The sequence below is a fragment of the Streptopelia decaocto genome, assembly GCF_964273445.1.
Source record: "Streptopelia decaocto genome assembly, chromosome: 4".
In the NCBI taxonomy this organism is placed as follows: Eukaryota; Metazoa; Chordata; class Aves; order Columbiformes; family Columbidae; genus Streptopelia; species Streptopelia decaocto.
In genome coordinates, this window is record NC_138658.1 from 32,020,355 (window position 1) to 32,044,165 (window position 23,811).

Consider the following 23,811-nt stretch of genomic DNA (forward strand, 5'->3'; position numbering starts at 1 on the left):
AGGGGCAGGGGCAGCCTCCCAGTTGCAGCTGGCACACATACGCCAGGGCTGCACAGTTCAATCTCGCCAAGGATTAAAGGACAGCAGGATGACCATGAGCCAGCACTTTGCCCTTGTGGCCAGGAAGGCCAACGGCATCCTGAGGTGTATTGGAAGGGGGGTGGTTAGTGGGTCGAGAAAGGTTCTCCTCCCCCTCTTCTCTGCCCTGGTGAGACCACATCTGGAATATTGTGTCCAGTTCTGGGCCCCTCAGTTCAAGAAGGACAGGGAACTGCTGGAGAGGGTCCAGCACAGGGCAATGAGGATGATAAGGGAGTGGAACATCTCCCTTATGAGGAAAGGCTGAGGGAGCTGGGTCTCTTTAGCTTGGAGGAGACTGAGGGGTGACCTGATTAATGTATATAAATGTATAAAGGGTGAGTGTCACGAGGGTGGAGCCAGGCTCTTCTCGGTGACAACCAATGATAAGACAAGGGGCAATGGGTATGAACTGGAACACAGGAGGTTCAATTTAAATTTGAGTAGAAACTTCTCCACAGTGAAGGTAACAGAGCACTGGAACAGGCTGCCCAGGGGGACTGTGGAGTCTCCTTCTCTGGAGACATTCAAAACCCGCCTGGACGCATTCCTGTGTAACCTCATCTAGGTGTTCCTGCTCCGGTAGGGGGGTTGGACTAGATGATCTTTCAAGGTCCCTTCCAATCCCTAACATTCTGGGGTTCTGTGAAGCGCCCCGCGGCCGCCTCTCCGCACCGCTCGGCCCCCAGAGGCCCCGGCCGGGCGGTAACACAACCCCGGCGCGGCAGGAGCGGGCGGGAGCCGCTGTCAGCGGGCGAGGAGCTGCGGCCGCGGCTCTGGTTGCCATGGCTACCGCTCGGCCAGGAGGCGACCATAGACATCCCTGCCGCAGCCTAGAGAGGCCGCTGCCCGCCGCAACTCCCCGGCGAGGCCGCCTTCAGCTGCGTTTCCGGCCAAGCGCTTCCGGCTCCTGCTGGTACCGGAGGAGGAAGAAAATAAAGCTGGAGAGGGGGCAGCGGTGCTGCCCCGCCCGGCGTCCTCCCTCCCCCTTTTCCTTCCTCCGTGCCGCCCTGCTTTCTCCCTCAGCAAGACGCCTCCGGGGCGGCAGCAGCGCCGCCGGCAGGTGAGGGGCGGGCCGCTGGGCCCCGGGTTCGGGTCGGGTCAGGCCAGGCCAGGCCCGGCCCAGCCCAGCCCAGTCCGGCGTTCGCTGCAGCGGGGCGGGGAGGCCTCACCTTCCCTTCCCTTCCGTCCCGTCCTACGTGTCGCACCGCGGGAACGGCATCTGCTTCCCCGGCAGCCCCTGGATGCGGGGGGCTGGGCCTGTCAGCGGCGTGAGGGGAGCCCGCAGCCCATAGCGGGGCCCACCGGGGGCTGCTCCCGCCCGCTTCCCACCGCCCCAGGGGCCGGCGGCCGGGCGGTGCCCTTCCCGTAGGGGTCGGGAGCGCGGTGCTGGGGGGGTCTGCCCATCTCCTCGTCTGTCTGCGGGGTTCGCGGGAAGGTCCTTGCCCCAGGGGGTGGTGGGCGCCCGGAGACGGCGGGCAGAGCCTGAGCTTGGTAGAAGCTGGGATTCATGAGAAGGAAAGGGAAGGTGATTGCTGGTGGAGGAAAACACTGTAGATATTGCATAAATTTTATGCCCCTGGGGCTTATTCCACACCCTGACAATTATTGTTTTAAGTGTTCCAATTTGTCTTTTGCAGCTGGCTTACTATTGTTAAAACATGGAAACAGTGTGGTGTTGTGACAAGCAGATGTTGCATCTAGTATTGTTTACAAACTATGAGCAATTCTTCTAGTGTTGCTTAGAGTACATGTCTGATCTCTCATTGTTGACTGAACCCTCCTCATAGCTTTTCGTTTTGCATCCCCTGAACTGGATGTATTTTCAATGTCATCTTTTCATGCTTGGTGGAACTGGCACTTGCAGTCAGTGGCTTTGTTATCTAAGTGTTGATTCTCCAGAAAAGGTAAAAATGGTTGGCTTGCAGAGCTGGAGAAGGATGTAATTTGATCAGTGCAACTCCCAAAACTAAACAGCTGTCTGAATCATGTATATGTTTTTGTATATACGTATGTGCACACACACAGTTAAAATGCAAGGAATAAATAGTACGGAAGAATACTAGGCTAGAAAAATTGTAAGCTGAGGCAGTATCTTGATCAGCTGCTTTTTTTCTGTTTCGGTAGAAGTTGGAACCATAACGGGAGCCCATGCTTTAGGTAATCTGGACAGGGGCAGAGTGCTGAAGTGCCATGGGACAGGTTGACCTGGAGTAGGAAGTGTGGAAGGTTCTGTTCTCCAGTGTTTATCTCCATCAGATTGTGTAACTTTTAAGCATAATTAGATCTTGCAAGTGGAGCAGCCAGGGAATTCAAGAGCATAAAGAGAAAACTATGGTGTGATCAGAGCAGAAAGTGTTTAATGCAGTTCTTCAAATTCTTTAAAAAAAGCAATTGATCGTGATCTTGTCAAGAATAAGGGGTAGTGTTCTTAGTTAGAAAATGAAATTAAGAAAATATGTGTTATCATTATTTTCCACCAGTGCTTGCATTTTATGCAGTGTTACAAAAACCTTTAATTCTTATCTGTGTGTGGAGTAATAAGACAACAACAAAAGTGTGTAGTGAACTTTATTTGGAGAGAAGATATCTTGCTTTTACCTTTTTGGCAATTAATATAAGGGAAAAACTTAAGGAGCCTGCACATACTGCTTAGAAAAACAGGTGTAATTATTGAGAATCCCATGGTTCTTGTTTCCAAGACCATAAGTAATTTACTGAAGTAATGTAATTATGTTAAGAATAAATCCCTTATTCAAGATTAATTTATTGTTGATTACATTTAACTCATAGATGCATGAATAAGCAAATATGGACTTCTCATATAAAAAACCAAATTCATAAGCGTCCTTGTATAACCACTAATTATAATTGGTTAAATGTCTCGGAAGTCTTCATCTTACAGGATGCTTAGTATGTTGTTAATAACTTTTTGGTTTGCTTTACTTTTTACTTTGTCAGTTGAAGTAATGGTATATAAATCCCCAGGACTTAAAACTTGTGTGGTTTTATTTGTGGTAAGCAGAATTTAAAATGACTGAGGTTGTAATCTAATATGCATTTGAGGTGTCTTTGCCATGGGGGGAAGATTCTCAGTCTATTCTGTCTCTTCTCTTCTACTCTGGTACAAGTATTTGTGTGGATTTGCAGAATTGGGGGGGGGGCAACAAAAACAACCAACCAAACAAAAAATCAACAAAAGAAACACAAGAAATTCATAGGGGCAGGAGTGAGGAGGGCAGGGTTTTGGCTTAAATTTCTCTCAGAATATGGATCAGACATGTTTCTTCCATGTAGAACATCTCTGAGTTGTTGTAATTGCAGTTCATGCTCCTTAGTGTCCTGGTACATGGAATTCATACTGTACTGAAGATTATCAAGCTCTTAAAGAATGTCCCTTTCTCTGACACCTGCAAGAGCAAATCGGGAACTACTGAGATACAAAAATCTATATGTATTTATAAAATGGAACCTTAAATAAAAGGAATATATGTATATAGATGTCATGTTTGCCACAATTCACATACACATACTATCTTCTGAATCTTTGTAAACATGTAGAAATTTTTTTATCCTTACATCCGGCATTTGATGTTTACGTTCCCATTTTTTTTTTTTTTGCTATATAGCAGTCATCAGGGAATTCTATAGTTAAACTAGAATATACAGTTAAACTTTTTACAAAAGCCACCTTTAATCTACAGTTTTTACCTTCTTATGTTTTGAAGTTGGTCAGTGTGATCCGGCAGAGCTGTGTTGGAAGTGTTGATACTGCTTGCAGGAAATACTTTACAGAAAAATGGGTGAGGGTAGGTTGTAACACAAATGGTGAATTTTTGTTTACAATATGAATTATTTGTCTTTACGCTGTGTCTTTTGCATGGGTTTGTGAGATGGTTTATGCCTCTAGATTAGGTTGTTAAGAGTTCTTAATGCTATCAAGAAAATATTTTTGTTCCTTATAGCATTTAGTAGTTTTAAACAGCATTGCCATGGTGTGTAAGTTTGTATGTGGGGTACAAACATAACTCCAGAATTACTAATGTGGTAAAATTGAGGTACAGATTGTTTTAACTAAGACTGTGCTGCATGATGAATTTATTTTCTTGTTTAACCAGCAGAGCAAAGAAATCACACTTATTCTTCTAGTCCACAATGGAAATTCTTTATCTGCTCAGAAATAAGCTGTTAAGCATGGAGGTGGTTTTCAACGATGAACGGATTTTGGGCAGGACTGTGTGGGTAAACAGCACCTCCGCTGTATGGTCTTTCATATTCAAAAGAATTATAGAAAATTAAGAAAGGTACATGAAGACGTTATCATTCTTCAAGTCCTTTGAAATGGACTTTGTATTGGTTGGAGAAAAACTGAACTTAATTCAGTGAATGATTTTTTTTTTTTTAATGGAGAAAATACCTTACTTTACATATTTGGCTTTCCAAACTAAAGTAATAGGTTATCTAGTGCAATATGATCTACGTGTTTCAGTTTCTCAGCTTTTGTGTCCTTATTTTATTTCCCTTATCATGTGAGCTGCTTACCTTATTAATTATTTGCTTTAATTAAAATGCTTTATAGCTTGGGAAACTGAAATACAATATAAATGGTTCTCTCTATATAATTTTTCTTAATCTGATATTTGGCTGAATGTATATAAAATAGTGCAAGACTTAATTAACTGAAGTCATGTGTGATTATACTCAATACTGACAGGCTCTGTTTAATTTTTAATTATTGTCTCCTTCTCTCAAACAGCTGAGTGAATTGTAATGTCACTTGTAGATACCAACTGTTTGAAATCAAGTTTAGATACTTTGCTTATTTAGGCTAAATTAGTTAACTTAGCTTTCATGATTGCTCTGCTCAGAGTTGTTTTCTTGTGTGTGTGCTCAGTGTTACTGACTTTCATGAGATCTTTTTGAGAATAAAATGAATGAGATTCTGTTTCTAGTTAACAGACTGAACAGCTTACTAGGTTCCAGTGACTTAGCATCGATAGGACTTGCGATGTTTCGTTAAATCTCATGTCTTAACAAAATTGGATCTTTGCAATGGTAGGATACAGTCAGTGTGTTATTACAGGTGACAGTAAATATCAGCTGCAGAACCTTGTTTGATTTGCTGGGGTTTATGTTGCAAACTTAGCTGTCTGTGCAGGGAAGGTTGCTTTGGCAATGGGAGTTTATGCTAGACTATGTTCCTAGTCCTGGTTAGATTTTGGATAGCTAAAGACCCGGTTGTCATCAAAAGAGATGTTTCTTTTTGCTTTAGCAGAACTTATAAAATAAAAGTTTTCTGAAAGCCTGCTTTCGTTTCTGTAAGGTGTGGCATCCAGCTCCTGTCACATCAATTAATGCATGCCAAACCTATTTTATTTTCAGGTATGTCAGAACGCAGCAATGAATCCACAACACTTGATGAATCTCATCCAGCTGCAGAGGAGGTCCAGTCTGACTCTGAGGTGATTGGGTGGATGGTTTGTTACTGTAAAAATCAACCAATCCCAGCAACAGTTTCAGACTGCCAAAAATTCTGGTATACATGGCACAGTAAAGTTAGTGTGGGGATATGAGTTCATGCATGTTATCTTGAATGGGTGGGTTTGGTTTTGAGATGCTATTAAGAGCAACCCAGTTAGTTAATAACAAAGGATTACTTCAACCAGTAGTCTTTTGCCGTGCTGTGGTATTTGTTTTATAAGCTGAATAGATTTAGGTGGGGTGAAGTCTGAAATATGTAGGTGCTGCGGGAAACAAGAGTTGGTACTTGAAAGGCAGCAGTTTCTGTGTAACCTCACTTTAACAATGCATTCTGTCTTCTGCTGCAGTGGTGAATCTTTTTTCTTGGGAGTAGATACAGCTTGCATCTTCATAGTAAATAAGTCTGTGACTTTTTAAAATAATGAACAAATTCCTAAGGTTCTCAGTAATATTTAGCCAATTGGATGTGTTTGGGAGGCTGTTTCAGAAAGGTAAAGAGTAAATGTTTCCCTGGCTGCTCTAGAGTGAGAATGAAAAAACACAATGCTGACTTTATGGCTGTTAGAGATTCAATACCAGTGAATTGTTTTTAAACTTTTATAAAAAATGGAATAGTGATTCCATAGATATTTAGTGTATCTCTAAATCTGATATTTGCAAACTAAGATGTGCTAAAAAAGTTACTAAAGGATTAATATATTTTTCTATATAAAATATCCTTCATGATTTTCCATAGTGCTTATTTCATTAATGCCTAATACATCAATGCAAATTTAGGAACTTTGTGTTTACTTTAGAGTCTTCCTACATATGATAGATTTTCTTCTGAGGATGCAGTTTCTTTATGTACTTGGTTTAAATCAGCTATGGGCTGCGCTTGCCAAAGGGACACTTTCAGTCAGCAATCATACTCACTGTTCTAATGGAATACTGTTGTGATCTGGTGTCTCAGTTTTCTCTCAGATCAGTAAGCTGGCCAGGATTGTGTGAGGCTGCAGGAACATGCATCCAGAAGTAAAAAGAAATGGCCAGTGGTTTTGGCAGTAGACTGCAGCTACAGTATTTTGAGATGCTGTGCTGCGGAAGTAAGCTGGTGCTGTGGCTGAGAGCCGTCCTTCATCTGAGTAGTGTTTTATTGCATTATTACCCCCTCTGTTTTGTAGGTACAAGAGATGGAGCTGTGTGATGAACTGTGTTGGAGAACCAATTTGAGTGGAAAAATTACCCATCCCCTTTTTGGGCATAGGTCGCCTTCTTTTAACCTGCTACGTTTCAGCTATCTTGTTTGCTGTACAAATACATTGTTCTGGCCCAGGGAAGAGGTGGGGGAAGAGATAGGGGTAAAGGGCAAAAAGGAAAAAAAAGGGCAAGGACTTGTTCTTTGTAGACTGTTGACTAAAATGCAGGTGGTGATTTCTTGTTATGTCTGAGCCGAATTAGCAGTTCATGCCACTTCCGTTTTTCAGCTGCTCAGTTCCTGTCTGTAGTACTTGTCTGACCTCATTGCACTGCAACTGTGGGAAATGAACCTGGTGAAAAGGTCTGTTTTCAGGCTAGTGAGCTGAGTCTGTTTACTGTGCAGTCAGGTGAGTGGCAGGGATGTGTTGTGGCTGGGAGATGGGACACTCTGGGGCTCACAGTAGGAACTGGAAAAGGGGTGTAGTGAAACATCCTTTCAGCAATGGGAGATGGTGTTTTAGTTCAGATGTAATGTGAAACTGAAGTTAGCAAAGTAATTTTTTGCTTTCTCTGAAGTTGATATGTAGAAACACCTAAAAAACCTGTTAATTGCTTCTAGGTGTTTTTAAATTTCGTGGGTTATCCAGAGAAGCTGATGATTTTTTTGTTTTCTAATATATGTATTTATTAGAGAAGTATGCATATGTGCAAGCATCTATATATCTGAATAAATGCATAAACATGTATCAATGTATAATATCAGCAAAATGATTTGGGATTCTTGATGAAAAGCATCCACGCCAAGTATTTGTTTCGTCTTTAATTAAATTCGGAGATGCAGTTTTATTTGTGACCCCTGCCAAATGAAGTGACAGTACAGGATTTCCCCTTGACATTGTGTTTTCTGACAGTTTGCAGAAAGAACAACGAAATAGCTGTATTAGTCTATGCTAATGTTTTGGTGTTGTGCAGGTAGCTGTGACAGGCAGAGCATTTTGAAAAATATCTTGCTTTGCTGTGTCAAGTAGAAATATAGTTCCTAGCAATCTTGGAGTTTAAGCAGATGCAAGATTTAGAGCAAGCTTAAGAAGCTTGAGCAAGTGGACAGATTTCCTAAATTAAAATCTAATATGGCAGGTAACTAGCAACTCCTTGTGAGGAGCAGGGAGTTGGACTAAATGATCCTTATGGGTCCCTTCTAACTCCAGGTGTTCTATATTTTATGAAACTAAACAAATTATTGTTTTAAAACTACTTGTAAACATAGACATTTTGGAGTACTTCAATATTTTCATTTACTTAAAGGCTATGAGTTTTGAGTTTCTTCTGTTTTATGAAGAATGACCCCCAGAAAAGCTGTTCTGTGTTGTAATTGTGGGTGGAGACTGGACTATATGGAGAATTTGGGATGCTAGGCTGATGTGAGTATATGGTATAGGAGCTACTCCTTCCTAGTGCTGAAAGAAGGCACTTACTGGATCCTTAATGAGGTAGGCTGATAGAGTAAGTTAGTGTGTTATAAAACCACATTTTCTTGAATTTCTAACACACTGACTTTTTCTTACATTATTCGAAATCTGTTCTCTGTATATTTAGAATTTTTTCAAAAGCTGTGCTTTTGAAATGTTTAGCTTCTCATTTTTAGGGAAGTTTCATAAAGCATGGTATTTTGAAAGAGTAGCTTTCAATTCAGTTTTGCTAAGTTGTAGTAGAGAAGGTCTTCATCATCAAAAGGGGAAAATGTATCACCTCAAATGGTATTTTGAGTGTGCATCCATGGATTGTAGTTCAAATGTATGGTTCTTAGAGCGGCCTTTCCTTGACCTTTTTCTTTCCCTTCTCCCTATGGGTAAAAAGCAGCATTCACTCAGAACTTGATGGACTTAGATTTCCTTGCCTTTTTCTTTAAATTTGTTGTGGTGTTTTATGCTGCTAATTGAAGAAGCATATTATGCTTTCAGAAATGTAAATCAGATTTTGTAGATAACAAATGAAGTTTGAGTAGTGAGTTCTGCTTCAAAAGACCAACAGAAGTGAAGTCTCAGTAGTTCACAGTCTTTGGAAGAAGTTATGATAACAAGACTTTGAAAGCCATCTGGAGTTAGAGGAGCACATTTAATTGGAGCCTACAGACAGTGACTAGTCAGAAAAACAGTTTGGGTGGCCTCAAGGTTTACTAAGGAAATTAAACTCACTAATGTAAGTGAAGTGTTGATAGGTGAAAGTGTGGGAAATATCAGCAATGGGGTATGACAGATGTTGCCACTGAGAATGATGCAGGTGATCCTCAGTACCAGTAGAATTGTTGTGTTGTATGGATATTCCGTAAAAGCTTCACATGTGGTTGGAGAAGCTGCTGGTGCTTTAGCCTCATCTCAGACTTGGCCTCACCCTGACCCATTCAGCTGGTTCAGTCTGATGATTTTAGAGGTTTAAGCGAAGAAAGCATCTATTCTCAAGTACCCGTTGACAGTGTCTTGCCAGTCTTGCACTGGGGCATGGGCTGGCTTGATGACTTCAGACAACTTTTATGTAGGTAGTTGAACAAACACTGCTTTGGATGTGTGTTGATTTTTCTACCGTTTACACTAAAGTTGACTAACGAAGCTGTCTTGCAGAGTTCAGGCTTGCTTTTTGAGAATGTCGAAATTTTCAGTCTTTCTTAGTTTCAGAGAGTGTTAGGATGCCTGTAACAGTGTGCATTTCTTCTGAGGATGGCTCTTCTAGCTTATACCTTAGGTCATTCTTGAAAGCAGTTGTTTCACAGCTGCTACTGTTCATAACACAGCTGCATTTGGAAACTATCTTCGATTCTTGATTTGCATTGGTGCTTTTAAGTTCTTGTTTCTGCATTTCACTTCAGACTTACCGCTGTTGACTGAGAGTTGCATACTAACAGCTTAGTCAGAAGGTGGCACTGTATTATGATAAAATAGGGAAGTTAAACTATTTCCAAGTTTGGAACAATTGCACTTTTTTAACACATGTTAAAACTCATTGCACTTCTCTAATATTTCTTGCTGATGATTACATAGCGCGATTCTATTTATTTATTTTTAGCCAAGCTCACCTTTTTATAGTTCAAGATATGTAAACTGCTCTAAAGGTCAAGTACATGTAGAAGATACTTGTCTGGCCTCACATGTCTTATTTGTGTCTGATACCCTCTCACCCTCCATATCAATGGGTTAAATCATAGTGTTTCTTTTCTCTTAGATCCTGAAGTTTTGAGTTACTTCTCTCTGATCTCTGCTGGTATATTAATGTGGTATGGGTATGTGGTTAAATGAAGGTATACAGACTTAGTATATCAGAATATTGCCAATAGGAGTTTGGAGTAAAATCGACTGTTATGAAACCTACATGTCAAATAGGTTCATATAGATTACTCATTGGAAATTTAAGACAAATGCTAACCTGTTTCATCTTATATTATAGGAAGGTGCAATGGCTCAAGAGTCTCCCAGAAATTCAGCGGCAGAAATTCCTGTGACTAGCAATGGACAACTGGAAGATTCTCATGAGCACAGCTTTAACAGGGTAAGAATTTTCTTTCCTGTCTGAAAAGATACCATTATCAGAAATACTGAAGTTACAATCCAATGCATAGCAGACTTCACTTGACATAGTTTTCTAGAGCTTTAATAGAAGCTCCTTTGAGGCTAATAAATTATTATTAAAGTTGACATAACATAATGTGATTGCACATTTCAGTAACCTTTTTTGTACAAAAGGCACATTAGTAATGACAAATATTTCTGAACATGAAATAATGTAAAGAATTTGGTGCTCTGTAGTGCACAATTGTCTATGCTTCTGTCCTTGTTTCTGATCCTTGAGGATATTGATTTTTAAGCTGCCAATCTTATTCATAAAACAGGACAACAAGCATTTTAAAAATACAAGACTTAACAGGTCCTGTGAATTCAGGACACCAAATCCTACATTTTTTTATGAATAAGTATCAAGTGGTTTGAAGCAAATTACTTCTAGGGAGTATTAAGTTTTGACAGAACATGCCTGGAAGTAAATACAGTCGCATTCTGATTCAAAATTGTAAGCAGGAGAGAGGTAAGTTTTCTCGTCTAGAAAGTGGAAAATTACTGCTGTCTTTTTGTATGATATATAGATGAGATGTATCGTAATCCATCTTATTTGTTGTATGTTGAAAAAAAAGTTATACTTCCATAAGCATCTGTGTACAATTTTGAGTTCTTTCCTTCAACCTTTATGTATTTTACTATCGGTTTTCCTTGTGCCTGGCTGAGCAGCAGAGGGCGCTGTGGTACAGCCGATGGAATTTGTTGGGGCTTCTTTACTTTGATGATTATTATTCTTCTCAGCTAGAACTACAAAGACTAGTTATCCGTATTTGTTTGATATCTGTTGAGGCTTAGATTTTAAGGAAATCTCTAAGCTGTAACAGTCCCATTCTGACTTGCAGTGCAGGATTATTTCTAAAATAAATACTCAGCAGAACTTCAGCATTTTATTCTCTCCTGTTAAAATGCTGATTACAGTGGAGAACCTTCATAAGTTTAAAACCAAATTACATATACTTCCTGAATATTGGTAAAATCAGCTTCTGCCTCATTTTGTCTTCTAGTTTTAGCTTTAATCTAAAAACTTCAAAGCTGATAAATTATTCTTAAAGTTGACTAAAAAAAGCCAAAGCAGATACTGCACATTACAATAACTTTTTTGTATGAAAGGTGTATTAGCAGTGGCAAATTTTTCTGAATGTTAAATTGTGTAAAGTACTGAGTGTTGTGTAATGCACAGTCAAGTGTATACATTTCTAATTATTGACTCTAAGCCTTTAGGATACTGATTTTTAATCCAGCATTTTTATTCATAAAACAGGAAAACATACATTTAAATATATATTAAAAGTATAGTTTTAAACACGTATTTATTATATTATTGTTATAAATGAAAATGTTATTTAAATATGTAAAAATATGTATTTTAAATATATTTCAAGATAAAATACATACTGAAAACAACATCTGAGACCATTTGACTATGACTGGATGGTAGTTGTATAGAGAGCATGGCTGTGAAAAGATGTATAAAACTTCATGAGATGAAAATACATCTGTATTAGAGCTCTTATTAAAAAACACTGTGTTTATTAGTGGGCATTTTTTCTGCTTCTGCTGAATGGGCCATGATTTTTTTTATGAATAGCACTACGATGAGGGAAGGCTTCTGTTTCGTATGATTAATTGTTCAACTAAGATCTACCAGTAATCTAATGTAGAAATTAAGACAAAGTTTGATCAATATTTAGTTTTCCCTTTATTTCATTAAGATGTACCTATGTATGTGGTAATGAATTTGGGTTCCTCTGGAAGTAGAGAAACAGATATACTGTTTAAGCCTGATGACCTTGATGCTACTGTGACTGGACTGCTGTCCAAGTTATCTATACATTACATAATAGTTGCTTCTTCAGTGTCCTGCATAATTACTGGTTACAGTAAATGGAACTAGCATTCTTGTTGATTGGGTCAGATCTCTTCTGCAGTTACAACGTAATCACCATTTTCTGTGGAAAGTTGAAATGTTAAGGTAGTTTTTGTTTATGGCCACATATAAAAGTTGAAGTAGGTTTTCGCTGGCATACTAATTATTTTGCTGGCCTGGAGTTAACTGTATTTTGAAACTTCCACTTTCACAAAAATTTGTCAAATGTTTGGTCGAGTAGCAGAACATTTATATTATGCAAGCATAGTTGTGTTTGCTGCTGTAATTATTTTCACAATGCTTATTCTGAGATCAGTGAAAATGAAGTGCACTTCAAATATTTTTTTGAACTGTCTTGTACAAGTTAATGCCTGTATGCGTGACCTGAACTCAGAATCTGTGATAATCAAGACTTCTTATAAACAAAACAAACTTCTTGGAATTAACATCTAGGTCTGTTTACTAATCTGTTAGTCTCAAATTCTAATATTTAGCTGCTATTCATCTTGCTTTGTGTTTGTTATTTCTAATGCTTAATGCTATGCTTTCTCTTTTTTTCCTTGCCAGGTAATTTTTTGTTTTAACCTAAAGCAATATGCATTGCACCACAATTTCTTTGCCAATTTTTCAGGGGTCTTTTTTCTTATACTCTTATGGAAATGACAAGCCAAATATTGTTTTTTAGGAGGTTGCTTAAGAAGGGGGCAAGAAACCATTACCACTTTAAGTTGTACTGTTAGCAGAGTGCTTATTAAGAGTATGTGACCACAGCAGAATTTAGAGCACTCAAACTCCAATGTACTGATTTCAATTACACCTTCCTGGGAAGCTGGGGAACAAAGTTATTTTGGTTTCTTGTTTTCTTATTATGATGATCAGGGAGCCATTCATCTAGATGTTGTACAGTTCAGATCCAAACAATAAGACATCATTTATCCTGTATTTTTTATTTGGTCTTCTGCAGCTATTTTGTGACAAACACTTGAGCAGCTTCAATTGCATGTTTTTGATAGATTGAGTAAAGAGGTAGTTGTACAGTCTTTTCTTCAGGGTTCTTTAATTACAAAATTAAATGTCCCTCTAGACTTGCGTTCTGTTTAGCCCTTCCATCAGACCTCATCCGTAAGCTGCTCAGGCATGAAAATGCATATTTATTTTCCACCAAATGCAGTATTTGTATGTACTCAAGCATGAAAAGTACCTCACTTTGCGAGGCAATGCAGTGCAAATATATTTACCTGGAAGTGGCAAGTGGAGTTGTTCGTTCTTTGAAAAAAAAAATGCTATTAGTTGTGCAGAACATCAGACAGCATAGATTGCCATAATGTCATTTCAGAAGGAAGTATATTAGTTCCAGTCCTGTGGGAATGTGATATAGCTCTACTAGATCCATCTTCTTGGTTCCTTATTTTTAAGAAAAAGAATCAAAAGCATATTTATAAGGTAACTTAAGTGTTTGCCTAACTGTAAAGTCTCATTCAGAAATATGCTGCTACATTCTAATTCTGACTTCTTTGTAATAATAAGAGATGCCTGTGGAATTCTGACAAGTTTTGTCTTGCCTGTGTGATGGATGGAAACTTTTTTAAACTAAAAAAGCCTACAGTTTCAGTTGTCATTGGATGAAATGCCTAATGTCCTTTCATTAGGAAAAAGCTCTGGTGGAACTCACTTAAGCTTTAAGAACTTGGTGTGTAGAACCATTTGCCAATGTTTGGATGTTTGTTAGCCTGTCTTAATAACAGAGGACTTCAGCACTTCCTAATCAAACATGTTTTTCTTACTACTTTGTACAAGAAAACTCTGCAAAAGGGAAAAGGTCTTGCTGGTTTATATTATTCACTGGGTTATTTAATGTGTCACCAACTTCTAGAACACAGTTTTCCTCCTATGCTATTGTAATTATGTCATCGGAATAGTGGTGTTGTAATGTCACTGGGGAGATTGTGAACTAAGGACTGTGGGAAGGAGTGAGGAGGTATGTTATTCATAATTCAATAGCATGTGTTACTGTGAAAACTGCATAGGAATAAATTAATGAAAAAAAAACGTTCTGCCTATAAAGGTCTTCAGGCAGCTGTAAGCTACTTGTTATGTTTAAACTATTGTAGAAAATCTATATGAAGTTCATATCAGTCTGAGTCTCTGAAATTGATCCAGTTGTTTCCTTTCATTTTCTGTATTTGGTCTCTTCTCCTGGCTCTTTTTGTACTCCCATGGGGACAAACTCTTCATTAAACATGTATATGATACCAGTAATAAACTTTAGGCTGCAAAAGATAAATTAACTTTGTTGTGAGTCTTCAATTTATCTTCCTAGAATTGTGAAATAAGCTCTGGTATCTGATGAATCTGAGTGCATGGCTTCAGTATTGTGTTCTGTTATTGCCAGTCTGCGCAAATAGATAAAGTCAATTCTTTTTTGTCTTTTGCCTTGTGGGGAAAAAAAAATGCCAACCTTGTCACTCACATCCTGCCTGAAACACCTGAGTTCATCTCTTAGGTTTTGCTGTATTGACTGGCATAGTTAGATTTTACTTTGGGCGATTATATTTTAATTAATGTAGACTGATCTAAAATATAACTTTGTGTCAGTTCTAGAAAACTGGTTTTAGGAGATGAAATGAAAAAGACCAGTCTTTTGTTTTGTTGCCAAGTGGTCTGCTTCATACAATCTTAAAAAACAAAATATGAAAGTTAATGTTGAGAGTAGAAGGGAAGCTAATTTTAGGCTGGATTGTGGTATGACATTAGGTAAGTCATAAGGGATGTAGGAAAAAAAAGGGTCTTCTGAGTGAAGAGCAGTGTATTGGAGAACAGAAGAAACGTCTCAGTCCATGTTTGCCATTTCAGCATAGATTAAAGCCTTCAGCTCTTCTCCCATCTATTTTTATGCTTGAATTTATATTGATGTGGGGATGTAGTGGCTTAATTCATGGAAAACAGGAGCTGAGTGATATAATAGAGCACTTGCACACAAATTAGGGTTAGAAGTTAAAGTTCAGAGCCAGTTATCTGACTGGGTAGATGTTATATCTATCTAAATAAACATTTTGTTTCATGGGACTTGTAATCTTTGAAACTTTAAACTGTGAACTTTACAATAAGATGTGTTGCAAATTTTTCTTAGAGGTAACTTGAGTAGTTTTATTTAAAATGTTATCCATCATTTAAAAAAAAAAAAAAAGCAAATCATTGTTCCCAGTTTAGTTGCTCCACTTTTAATAGACTCTTTGAACTAGCTAGTGCTGTGGGGTTTTTAAAACACCTTTATTTGAGGTAGTAAAGGCAAATAAACCCAGATCTCTTAAGCTTACTGTTGGTACTAAGCAAAAAATAATGCTTAGTCATACATTAATAATAGACTAAGAAATTAATATGATGTTGTTTGCTTCTTAGTTTCTACTAAGTTTTGGCTAAGCCAGTTGCTTTGGCTCCTCCTAAGCTCTGAGTGACTTCTTTGCTGTGTTTACTGTCTCAACAGGATTGATATGTCAAAAATTCATACTGGTTGTTCTAGATAATCTGTATAATAAACTGAAGAATATCCCTGTTAGATTTGTGTAAAGAAGGCTAACCTTACTAAAATATGATTAGTTTAATATGGTGATTTGAACTAATTAAATGGGATTTTAACAAAGAGTTAAAGTGGTTTAAATGCTGTGTACAATATAGGCTTGCACTATTTTGACTAGACCAAATTAAGCTAGTACAGCTTAATGTGTATCTGTATTTCATGCGTTTGCTTCTTTGAGCCTTTAGCGTGCTAAATGACTGAGAATGGGATAGGTAATCCAGCCTTTCGACTTCTTGGGAATCTTCTGAGTTGTAGGGCTTTTATACCTCTAGGTCTTAGTTAAGTCACAGTATTAAAATACTTCTGCTAGATGGTAATTGCATAAACTTGCAATGGTTTTCAGCCTGATACAACTGAAAATTATGAACTAAGCATCTTTTTTTTTTTTTTTGTGATAGTGATCCCTTAGCAGATTGGTGGTTTTGAAATGTACCAGCAAATTTTGATAAATTCTAAAGACTTTATTTTGTTTTTACAAAGAAGGGGGGAAATCCCTTTTGAGTTTGAAAGCAGATAATCTGATCATCAAAATCTTCCTCTTAGCTAGAAGAGCAATATGTAATCAAAATGTAATCGTCTTGTTGTACTTGGGGAATCTGTCCTCGCTTTTCTGCTGACAAAAAAAGAAAGCTATTTATGTTGTCTTCTTACCATTCTAAAAATCTCCTTAAGTACTGTCATGCATTCTCTTAAACATGAAGTTTTGTGTACATCTTTTCTTACTTTAAGGCTGTTTCTAACTTATCCTCCTTTGTAAATTATTGAAGGAATAGATTGCTTTGTTAGAATAATTACAGATTTTTGGGTAGCTTTTTTGTTATTTACACTTGGGAGAGGGGAAAAAAAGGCAAGCACAATCAGTTGCATGAATGACATGTTAAAAATTGAAGTTTACATGCAGAAGCTTGTCTCCACTGAACTTTCATGTTTATAAACAACAAAAAGGTAGTCTATTGGTGATCACTGACTTTTGATGACAATTCTGGTAATGTATAGATCAACAAATGGTAAATATTTCTTTTAAATTAATATGTAAGGGTAAATTCATATTCAGCAGGGTATATTTCAACTGGTTAATATAGGTGTTTAAAGCCAGATCTGAATACAGTTCTTTACATTGAACCTTGCCTTTTTGCCAATGAAAAGGGTGTAGATCTCTTCAAACAAATGTTTGTGTACATATATATACATATGTATATATTTATATAAAACCCCCTGATGTATATACATACACAGTTGTAGATCTTAATAATTTTCGTGATCCAATTATCAGGTTTTTATTTAAGAGAAGGATGTGTTGTAATATTCTTATTTATTTAACTCTGTAGTTTGTTCTGCTTATGTTTAGCTTCAAATTAGAATTAAGTTGAATATACAAAAGTAGTACAATTGCTTAAGTTTAGATATAAACTTCTGTCTTTATGAAGCAGGTGTTATGCATTTTAACCTTAGATACAATTGCTTAGATTACTATTGCAAACATGCTTAAGCAGGTTAGCTGTCTACATTTCTTTGACTACAGATTTAGATATTTCTGAAAGCTATACAATGTGCCAAGGTGCCTTCAGGAAAAAAAAAAAAGGATGGCATGTCCATTTTGTTAAATCAGTGCATCTTGTCCTCTGCAATCTGGTTATCCTTTTTGAAGTGTCTGCTTTTTCAGCTCCAAGTGACTTGCAGCTTTGAGTTAAATGGACTCTGTCTATTAGCCAAACTAAGTTGAAGCAAAGGCTTTCCAGCATACCGACAAATGCAAGTACTTAAGTGGAAGCACCAATGTTAAGTCAGTTGTGAAGACTGAAAGCAGTATGTATCCAGTGTTGTGATAAGGCTTCATTTGTGAGATCAGGTTCTGCATGTGAAGACTATTCATTTTTCTTGCAGTTTATTTTTCCTTTCCTCTTTTTTTTTTTTTACCTTTTCTTTTTTTGGTATAATGCTTCAGATACACAAGTACAGCATAATCTATAACTAAATAGCCAGTCCATGGGAGTGAAAGTATGGCTATTGGAATTGATTACTCTGATTGCAATAATATCTTGGGGTTTTGATGTCAACAAGATTTCTGTTCTGCTGGAATTCACATTTGTAGCTTTTCCTTTGTTCTTTCTCCCAGGAATTTGTCTTAAACTAAAGACAACTAACTAAATCTGTGGGAATGTGATCCAAAGGCACTTCCTGACAGTCAGTCTCTGGGCAGTATCATTCCTATGCACTAGCTTGCTTCTGGTTTGTGGATTGAGTGACTACAGTAATATGTCAGACATGGATTGGATTCTAAAGGTGCATAAATAGTTACTGTACATGTCCAGGCACTGACATCTTAAAGCTATGTATACTTTTTCTCTGCAAATTTCACTGTTGCTCCTCTATACTTTATCATCTTTTTTTGCCTCTGTATGGAGGCAGAGGGGCATGCAAAAGAATACCTGACTCCAGAAACTGCCAGTTTTGCAGTTTCTTGATACTTAATTTTTTTAAGTGTATTTACCTTTTTGCTTTCATTTCCACTCACTTTTTACTTTTACAATTTAGTGGTTTTAAGTTGCTTTGAGTAGCTGAGCTTTCTTTAAAGCTGTAAGTATATGCCATAACACCAGAGGCTTAACCTTCAGTCAGATGGCTGGAAATACAGTCTGGGAAACCTTTGGGAGAGACAAGATAACAGAAATGGGCAGTTGGATGGTATCTGAATTATGGCGAACAAATTCATAGTTAAGTAATACGCCTGTACTGGGCTGCTGTGAAGACTTCAGTTAACTGAAAGTTTAAAGTTGTAGTTAATTCTAGCTCTCTAAAGTTAAACAAGGTTATCTGAGGCAATTTTAGATCAAGTTTCAAAAGCAAATGGAAGTAAATGGTAACTTTGTGCTTTGAGCACTTACGTTGTAGAGTAAGGTGCTCAGAAGGAAGCTGTTGAAGTGATACCTTTCTGGATGTTTCTCCCATGTGAAATACTAAAGAGATTTCATGTGCTGTTTGTAGAAATTAACAGTGCTGTGAATTTTAAAGCTATTTCTTGCTTAGAATGAATTTTTTTTTAATCTTTAAGATGATAGTTGCTTCCACATTTTTTTGTTTGTAAAATGTTGTCTTCTCTTACTCTTAGATCATTTTGTACCCCTGTCAGTTTTTAACTAGACACATTATCAAATTGGTATGGTTGGTTGGACTAGTGTCAGACCACATAATGTGATGTTATGAGCCTCATTTTTGGTAACTGCTGCTCTTAAGAGATGGCATCCTAGTGGTTCATCAACATAAAAAATTTTAGAATAAGTACACAGGCTATACTTACAGTATTTCTCATTCATTTATGTTTTATTTGTGCATAGCAGTAGAATGCTCTAACACCAGTAAAGACATTCCAGGCTAAAGGCAGAATTGTCTGTCTGAGGGCTGCTGAAACTGCATTGTAAGGCTTTTGAATCACTTCTTTATGCATTAACTTTCTACTTTTATTCAAATATTTCTAAGGACTTGAAACGTTCATTACCAGTTGGACTTGGACTTTCTGAAACCAAAATAACATCTCATGGCTTTGACAGCACCAAAGAGGGAGTTGTTGAGGCAGGACCATTTCCAGGTAAAGGTAACTGATTTTTTGTCTGTATTTCTCAATTTAAAATCTTTAGGCATATTTTCATATGGTTAGGAATACACTGTTCTGTAGCTGCTTTGAATATTTTGTGTAAATGTACACATTGAGATGTACATTAATGACAACCTGCTTATATTCTCTGGTAGCTGGGTTGTTAAAATAGAGAATATATGCTACACTTGTATCTGTCAAGGGACTAGCGGAAACTACTCAGTGTTGAATTGGTATGCATTTACAGGAAGAGAAGTCCTTGAGCACCTTGAAATGGTGTCAGGCTGAAGAATTTTACTATTACATTGCATTGAAGCTTTCTTTAAATGTCACAGGTATTGTTCTGATTTGAAACGTAACTGGAGAATTATTCATTTCTTGATACACAGTTCACTTTCCTGAAGCAGATTAATGAATGGAATTAATCTTTGTCCCTGAGACTTTTCTCTCCTTTTTTTGTTGTAGTGCATATATTACTTTAATGTATTGTTGCTAGGACGGATAATGCTTTGTGTCTCTTTTTGCAGGTACTACCTAATAAAAAAGTATCTGTTTTCATATTTTCTCAGCAGAATTGTGATTGTCTATAGCAGGAGGATTGTAGTTAATTAATATTTAATTCACTATGCAAGTATTAATATTTATTTTAGAGAATATAAGCTAGCATTAAACAATGAGAAATACAAAGTGATAAACATGCCAGTAATGTCAATGTCTTCCATTTAAAAACAGTGCCACAATATAGTAGTAAAAGTTATATTTTAATGAATTATGTAGCTTCAACAATTTCTGATTTTGAAAAGTTTGAACTGATCTCAAATGAACAGATGTGAAAATAAATCTCTTTGTAGTTATAGATTTAATTTCTGTTTTACTGCATTTCCTGTTTGGTAGGATGTTCATATGAAAACAAGTGATTTACATGCTGTACATTTCCTATATTACAGAGTGAATGCTGTGATTTCTTTAAGTCTTTGAAAGTAGCAGAATATCTAGCTAAAAGCTGGGCGAACTGCTCACCAATCTTGCCTTTTTATATTCTGTTAGCAAGATAACTGCTGCAGCTGTTAAAGTGCATTAGCCCGTAAAGGGAAAAGTATCTAAGATGTGTTTCAGGCCACACTAATATGTTTGAAATCCAAATGTTTTTTAGTAAGTTAAGTACCCAAATGATGAGCATTGCACATGTGATTTTTAAACACTTAAGATATCACAGTTTTCTTCCAAGGATATTTTCTTCATATTTTTCCTAATGCTCTAACCAAATCAGAGAAAGGGAGGAAAAGTGGTAGAAACTAAGGCTTCTTAGGAAACTGTGGACAAAAGTAGAACGATTGCCTTGTTTCTAAAAATTCTGTTTTCTGTTTGCATTAAAAAATGATGCCCTAATAAGGACACTCAAATTAAACAATACTGGAGGAGAAAGGCTTTTAGGATTTGTGGGATGTTGAATGCTGAAGCACACGTAAGGCTGTGTTAATAGCTCTGTTCAAATGATAAGGATTTTTAAACTGCTTGTCTTAGCTCGCTTGCTGAAGTGATTCAGTCTTTAGGCCTTCAGCAGGATCTCGCAGTCAGTCAAACTTTTATGCCTGGATGAATCCAGTTGCAGCTCTTATGCAATTTCTTGCTACAGAAGGACACAACAAGTGTCTTTCAATCTTGTACTTTTGGTACAACTGAATCCAAATCATGAGATGAATTGTACCCCATGTTAGCAGTGGTCTGTAGTGTGTTTAAAAGGCAAAAGCTGGTTGCTGATTCAGTTACTTTGAGTGATATTTTGGGTGCTACTGATAACTAAATTTTGTTGAAACTGCTGAAGTTTAGGTTTGGTTTCCTTTTCTTCCAGCACACAGTCAGCCCTGAAGTATCTCAGAATTTCTCAGCAAAAAGTAATAAAATCTTCACACACACAGCCCCTCCCTCCGCCCCCTGTTGATTACTCATCACTACAGAGAAAAAGCTAATATGTTTGGTTGGTTTTTAAGTACTGAAAACTTAAAAAGAATGCTGCTGCACATTTATGTGATATGAAAGAGTTACCAAGCTCTAAAAAGCATAATCCTAAACCAGCTCATAGAACACACATAGTGCAGGTCATTTAACACTGGGTTTGTTTTGTTTTGTTTTTAAAGAGGACAAGCAAGTGCTGTGAAATCTTTCTTTTGGGAAGGAGATTACACATCTTAACAGCTAATGGCTCATACCATCTTCAGGGTAGTTTATTGCTGTGTGTTTACACAGACTTAGGAGAGATGTTAATCAAGTATATCTGTAATTGGCACAGATTTCAGAGCTTATTTCATCTCTCAATGCTGTGAAGTAAAGTGCACAGTGAAATCTATCTAATCCTGAAAAAGGAGGTATCAGCCATGGAAGCTGTATATAATAAATATCATGGAATTTTCTGTTGATGGTATATACTTTACTGATGAAGCTGTCAGTTGTATTTTGATTACTCTTACAAAAACAAACAAAACCAAAATAAAACAAAAGGCAAAAAATCCCCCAAACAAACAAAACAAAACAAAAAAACCCAAACCAGTTTGGCATTATGACCTAGAGAAAAACATTAAATCATGAAAACTTGGAGAGGCTCACAGGAACAGCTGCACCTCTTAAAAAACATTTCCATCAGAAATTCCAGCAATTTTTCTGTGAATGCTTCTATTTAATGTGTTGCTGAAGCAAATGTTTCTTCGTATTGAAAAAAAAATAATCTGTGTAAAAGTGCACATTGCCTTCTAGGGAAAATTATGGATTTTCATGATTAAATATGTCCCCTTTTCAGGTTCCTCAGCATCACCCAAATCATCTGTTATATCTCCTAGCAGTGCAGCAGCTAGCAGACTGGCTGGACAAGGTTGTGATTTAATTATTCCCACAGGTATCATAGCACTGAATGGATAACACCCTTGACTCTGCTGACATTGTACTAACTTCTCCATGTCTATAATAATTTTATTTACTGTTAGTTGCAAATATGATTTCTGGGGTTTTTTGGTGCCTCTCATTTCTGGCTTTTAACAGTTCACAAAGTAACCTCTGCTTTCCTTTCTGTATGCTGCTTTTTGCTCTGTAAAATTTTACAAATAATTACTGAATATTAATAATAACAAGCAGTAGCTAAAATGGGAGCAAGCGAAATCTTTTCTTAAGGTTAAAGCTGAAGCTTTTGGTAGTTTTTGCCAAAATGATCACATATTCCAGTAGAATAGAATATGAGGTGGCCATTAGGAATTCACAACACCCAAACTAGGCTTTGCGACTTGACTCATTTTGTGCCTGTGGGCAAATTACTTAACATCTTTGTCTGTTTCCTCCTATATAAAAGGAGAAAACCTATTCACTTACCTCATAAGGGTGTTGAGAAGGATTAATTACTTAATGTTTGCACAGCATTTTGAATACATAAAGAATATAGTAGAGCCTGATGCTGAAGGAGTATCTTGAGGCATTTGTATAGACTTTTTTTCCAAAATTATTTACAGAAATAACCTGGCAAGGCTCAGGTGACTGTGTAAGTAGCAGTAGGCATTAGAGGCAGGAGTAGTCAAAATTGTATGTGAATAAATAAAAATGTTGCTTAAGAAGTGGTAATGCTTTGCAGTTCTTTCTATTTAGGACACTAGGAAATGCTTTTCTAAAATTAAAACATAGAATCCATGTGATACAACAAACTAGCTGGAAAATGCTAAATATTGGCACATAGCATGCGATTAGCCCTAGATATTTTAATTGTTGCTTTAGATCTTTCTTTGCTGTTTTTATATTGGTGGTTTGTAAAATTAATTTTGCCTAATCTAATGAGCTAATAAGCTGAAATAAGTTAGATATTGGCTGAACACATCTTCTGGAAAGGATTGGAAAAGATGAAAAAAACCCGTTTTGAAATTTATTAGTTGTCCTCTGTGACAACAGTTTTTCTATGCCGATAGTTGCTATTTAATGGTCTGTAGATTGTAAACAGACTTTTAGGCTGGCTATATCCAAGAGGATGTTCAACTCTTGGAATTTTAAAACAGATTAAATGATAAACATGCCTCAAAAGATGTTTTAATGTTGTTTGGTGAAACTCAGTGCAGTCAGGTAAGCTTTATTGAGCCTATTACTATGTGAAATACTGAGATTTATGTATTCTTTAGAACAGTTTTTAAATAATGATTCCTTTCTGGAATTGATTTTGAAAGTCTACATACTCATCTTAAGTTCTCACTGTCACCTTGCTCTGCTTTTACATGTGCAATTGCACAAATCTTCCATACGTTTCCTTAAAACAAAAAACCCAAGGCCTTGAAGATTTGCCTTGTCTGATACAGGGGGCAGAGCTCAACAGAAGAGTGGACCTGTTGTGTTAGCAGATGAAGTGAAGAATCCAGCAATGGAGAAATTGGAATTGGTGAGAAAGTGGAGCCTAAACACTTACAAGGTA

The 23,811-nt window shown here is 37.2% G+C and overlaps 1 protein-coding gene across 7 annotated transcripts in view; it reads left to right on the forward strand.

Annotated features, from left to right (window-relative positions):
* The first annotated feature begins 975 nt into the window (after positions 1–975).
* Positions 976–23,811, forward strand: part of ARFIP1 (ARF interacting protein 1) — a 45,104-nt gene continuing 22,268 nt past the window's right edge. Inside the window, exons 1-6 of one of the 7 annotated variants that reach the window (XM_082051870.1) lie at positions 976–1,141; positions 5,461–5,540; positions 10,177–10,278; positions 19,262–19,376; positions 22,171–22,266; positions 23,699–23,808. In XM_082051870.1, coding sequence (XP_081907996.1) covers positions 5,463–5,540; positions 10,177–10,278; positions 19,262–19,376; positions 22,171–22,266; positions 23,699–23,808 — 501 coding nt within the window. In that variant the 5' untranslated portion in view covers positions 976–1,141; positions 5,461–5,462. Of the gene's footprint in view, positions 1,142–3,866; positions 3,888–5,444; positions 5,541–10,176; positions 10,279–19,261; positions 19,377–22,170; positions 22,267–23,698; positions 23,809–23,811 lie in introns of those variants that run through there. The other 6 variants (XM_082051869.1, XM_082051871.1, XM_082051872.1 and 3 more) reach the window with 6 other exon arrangements.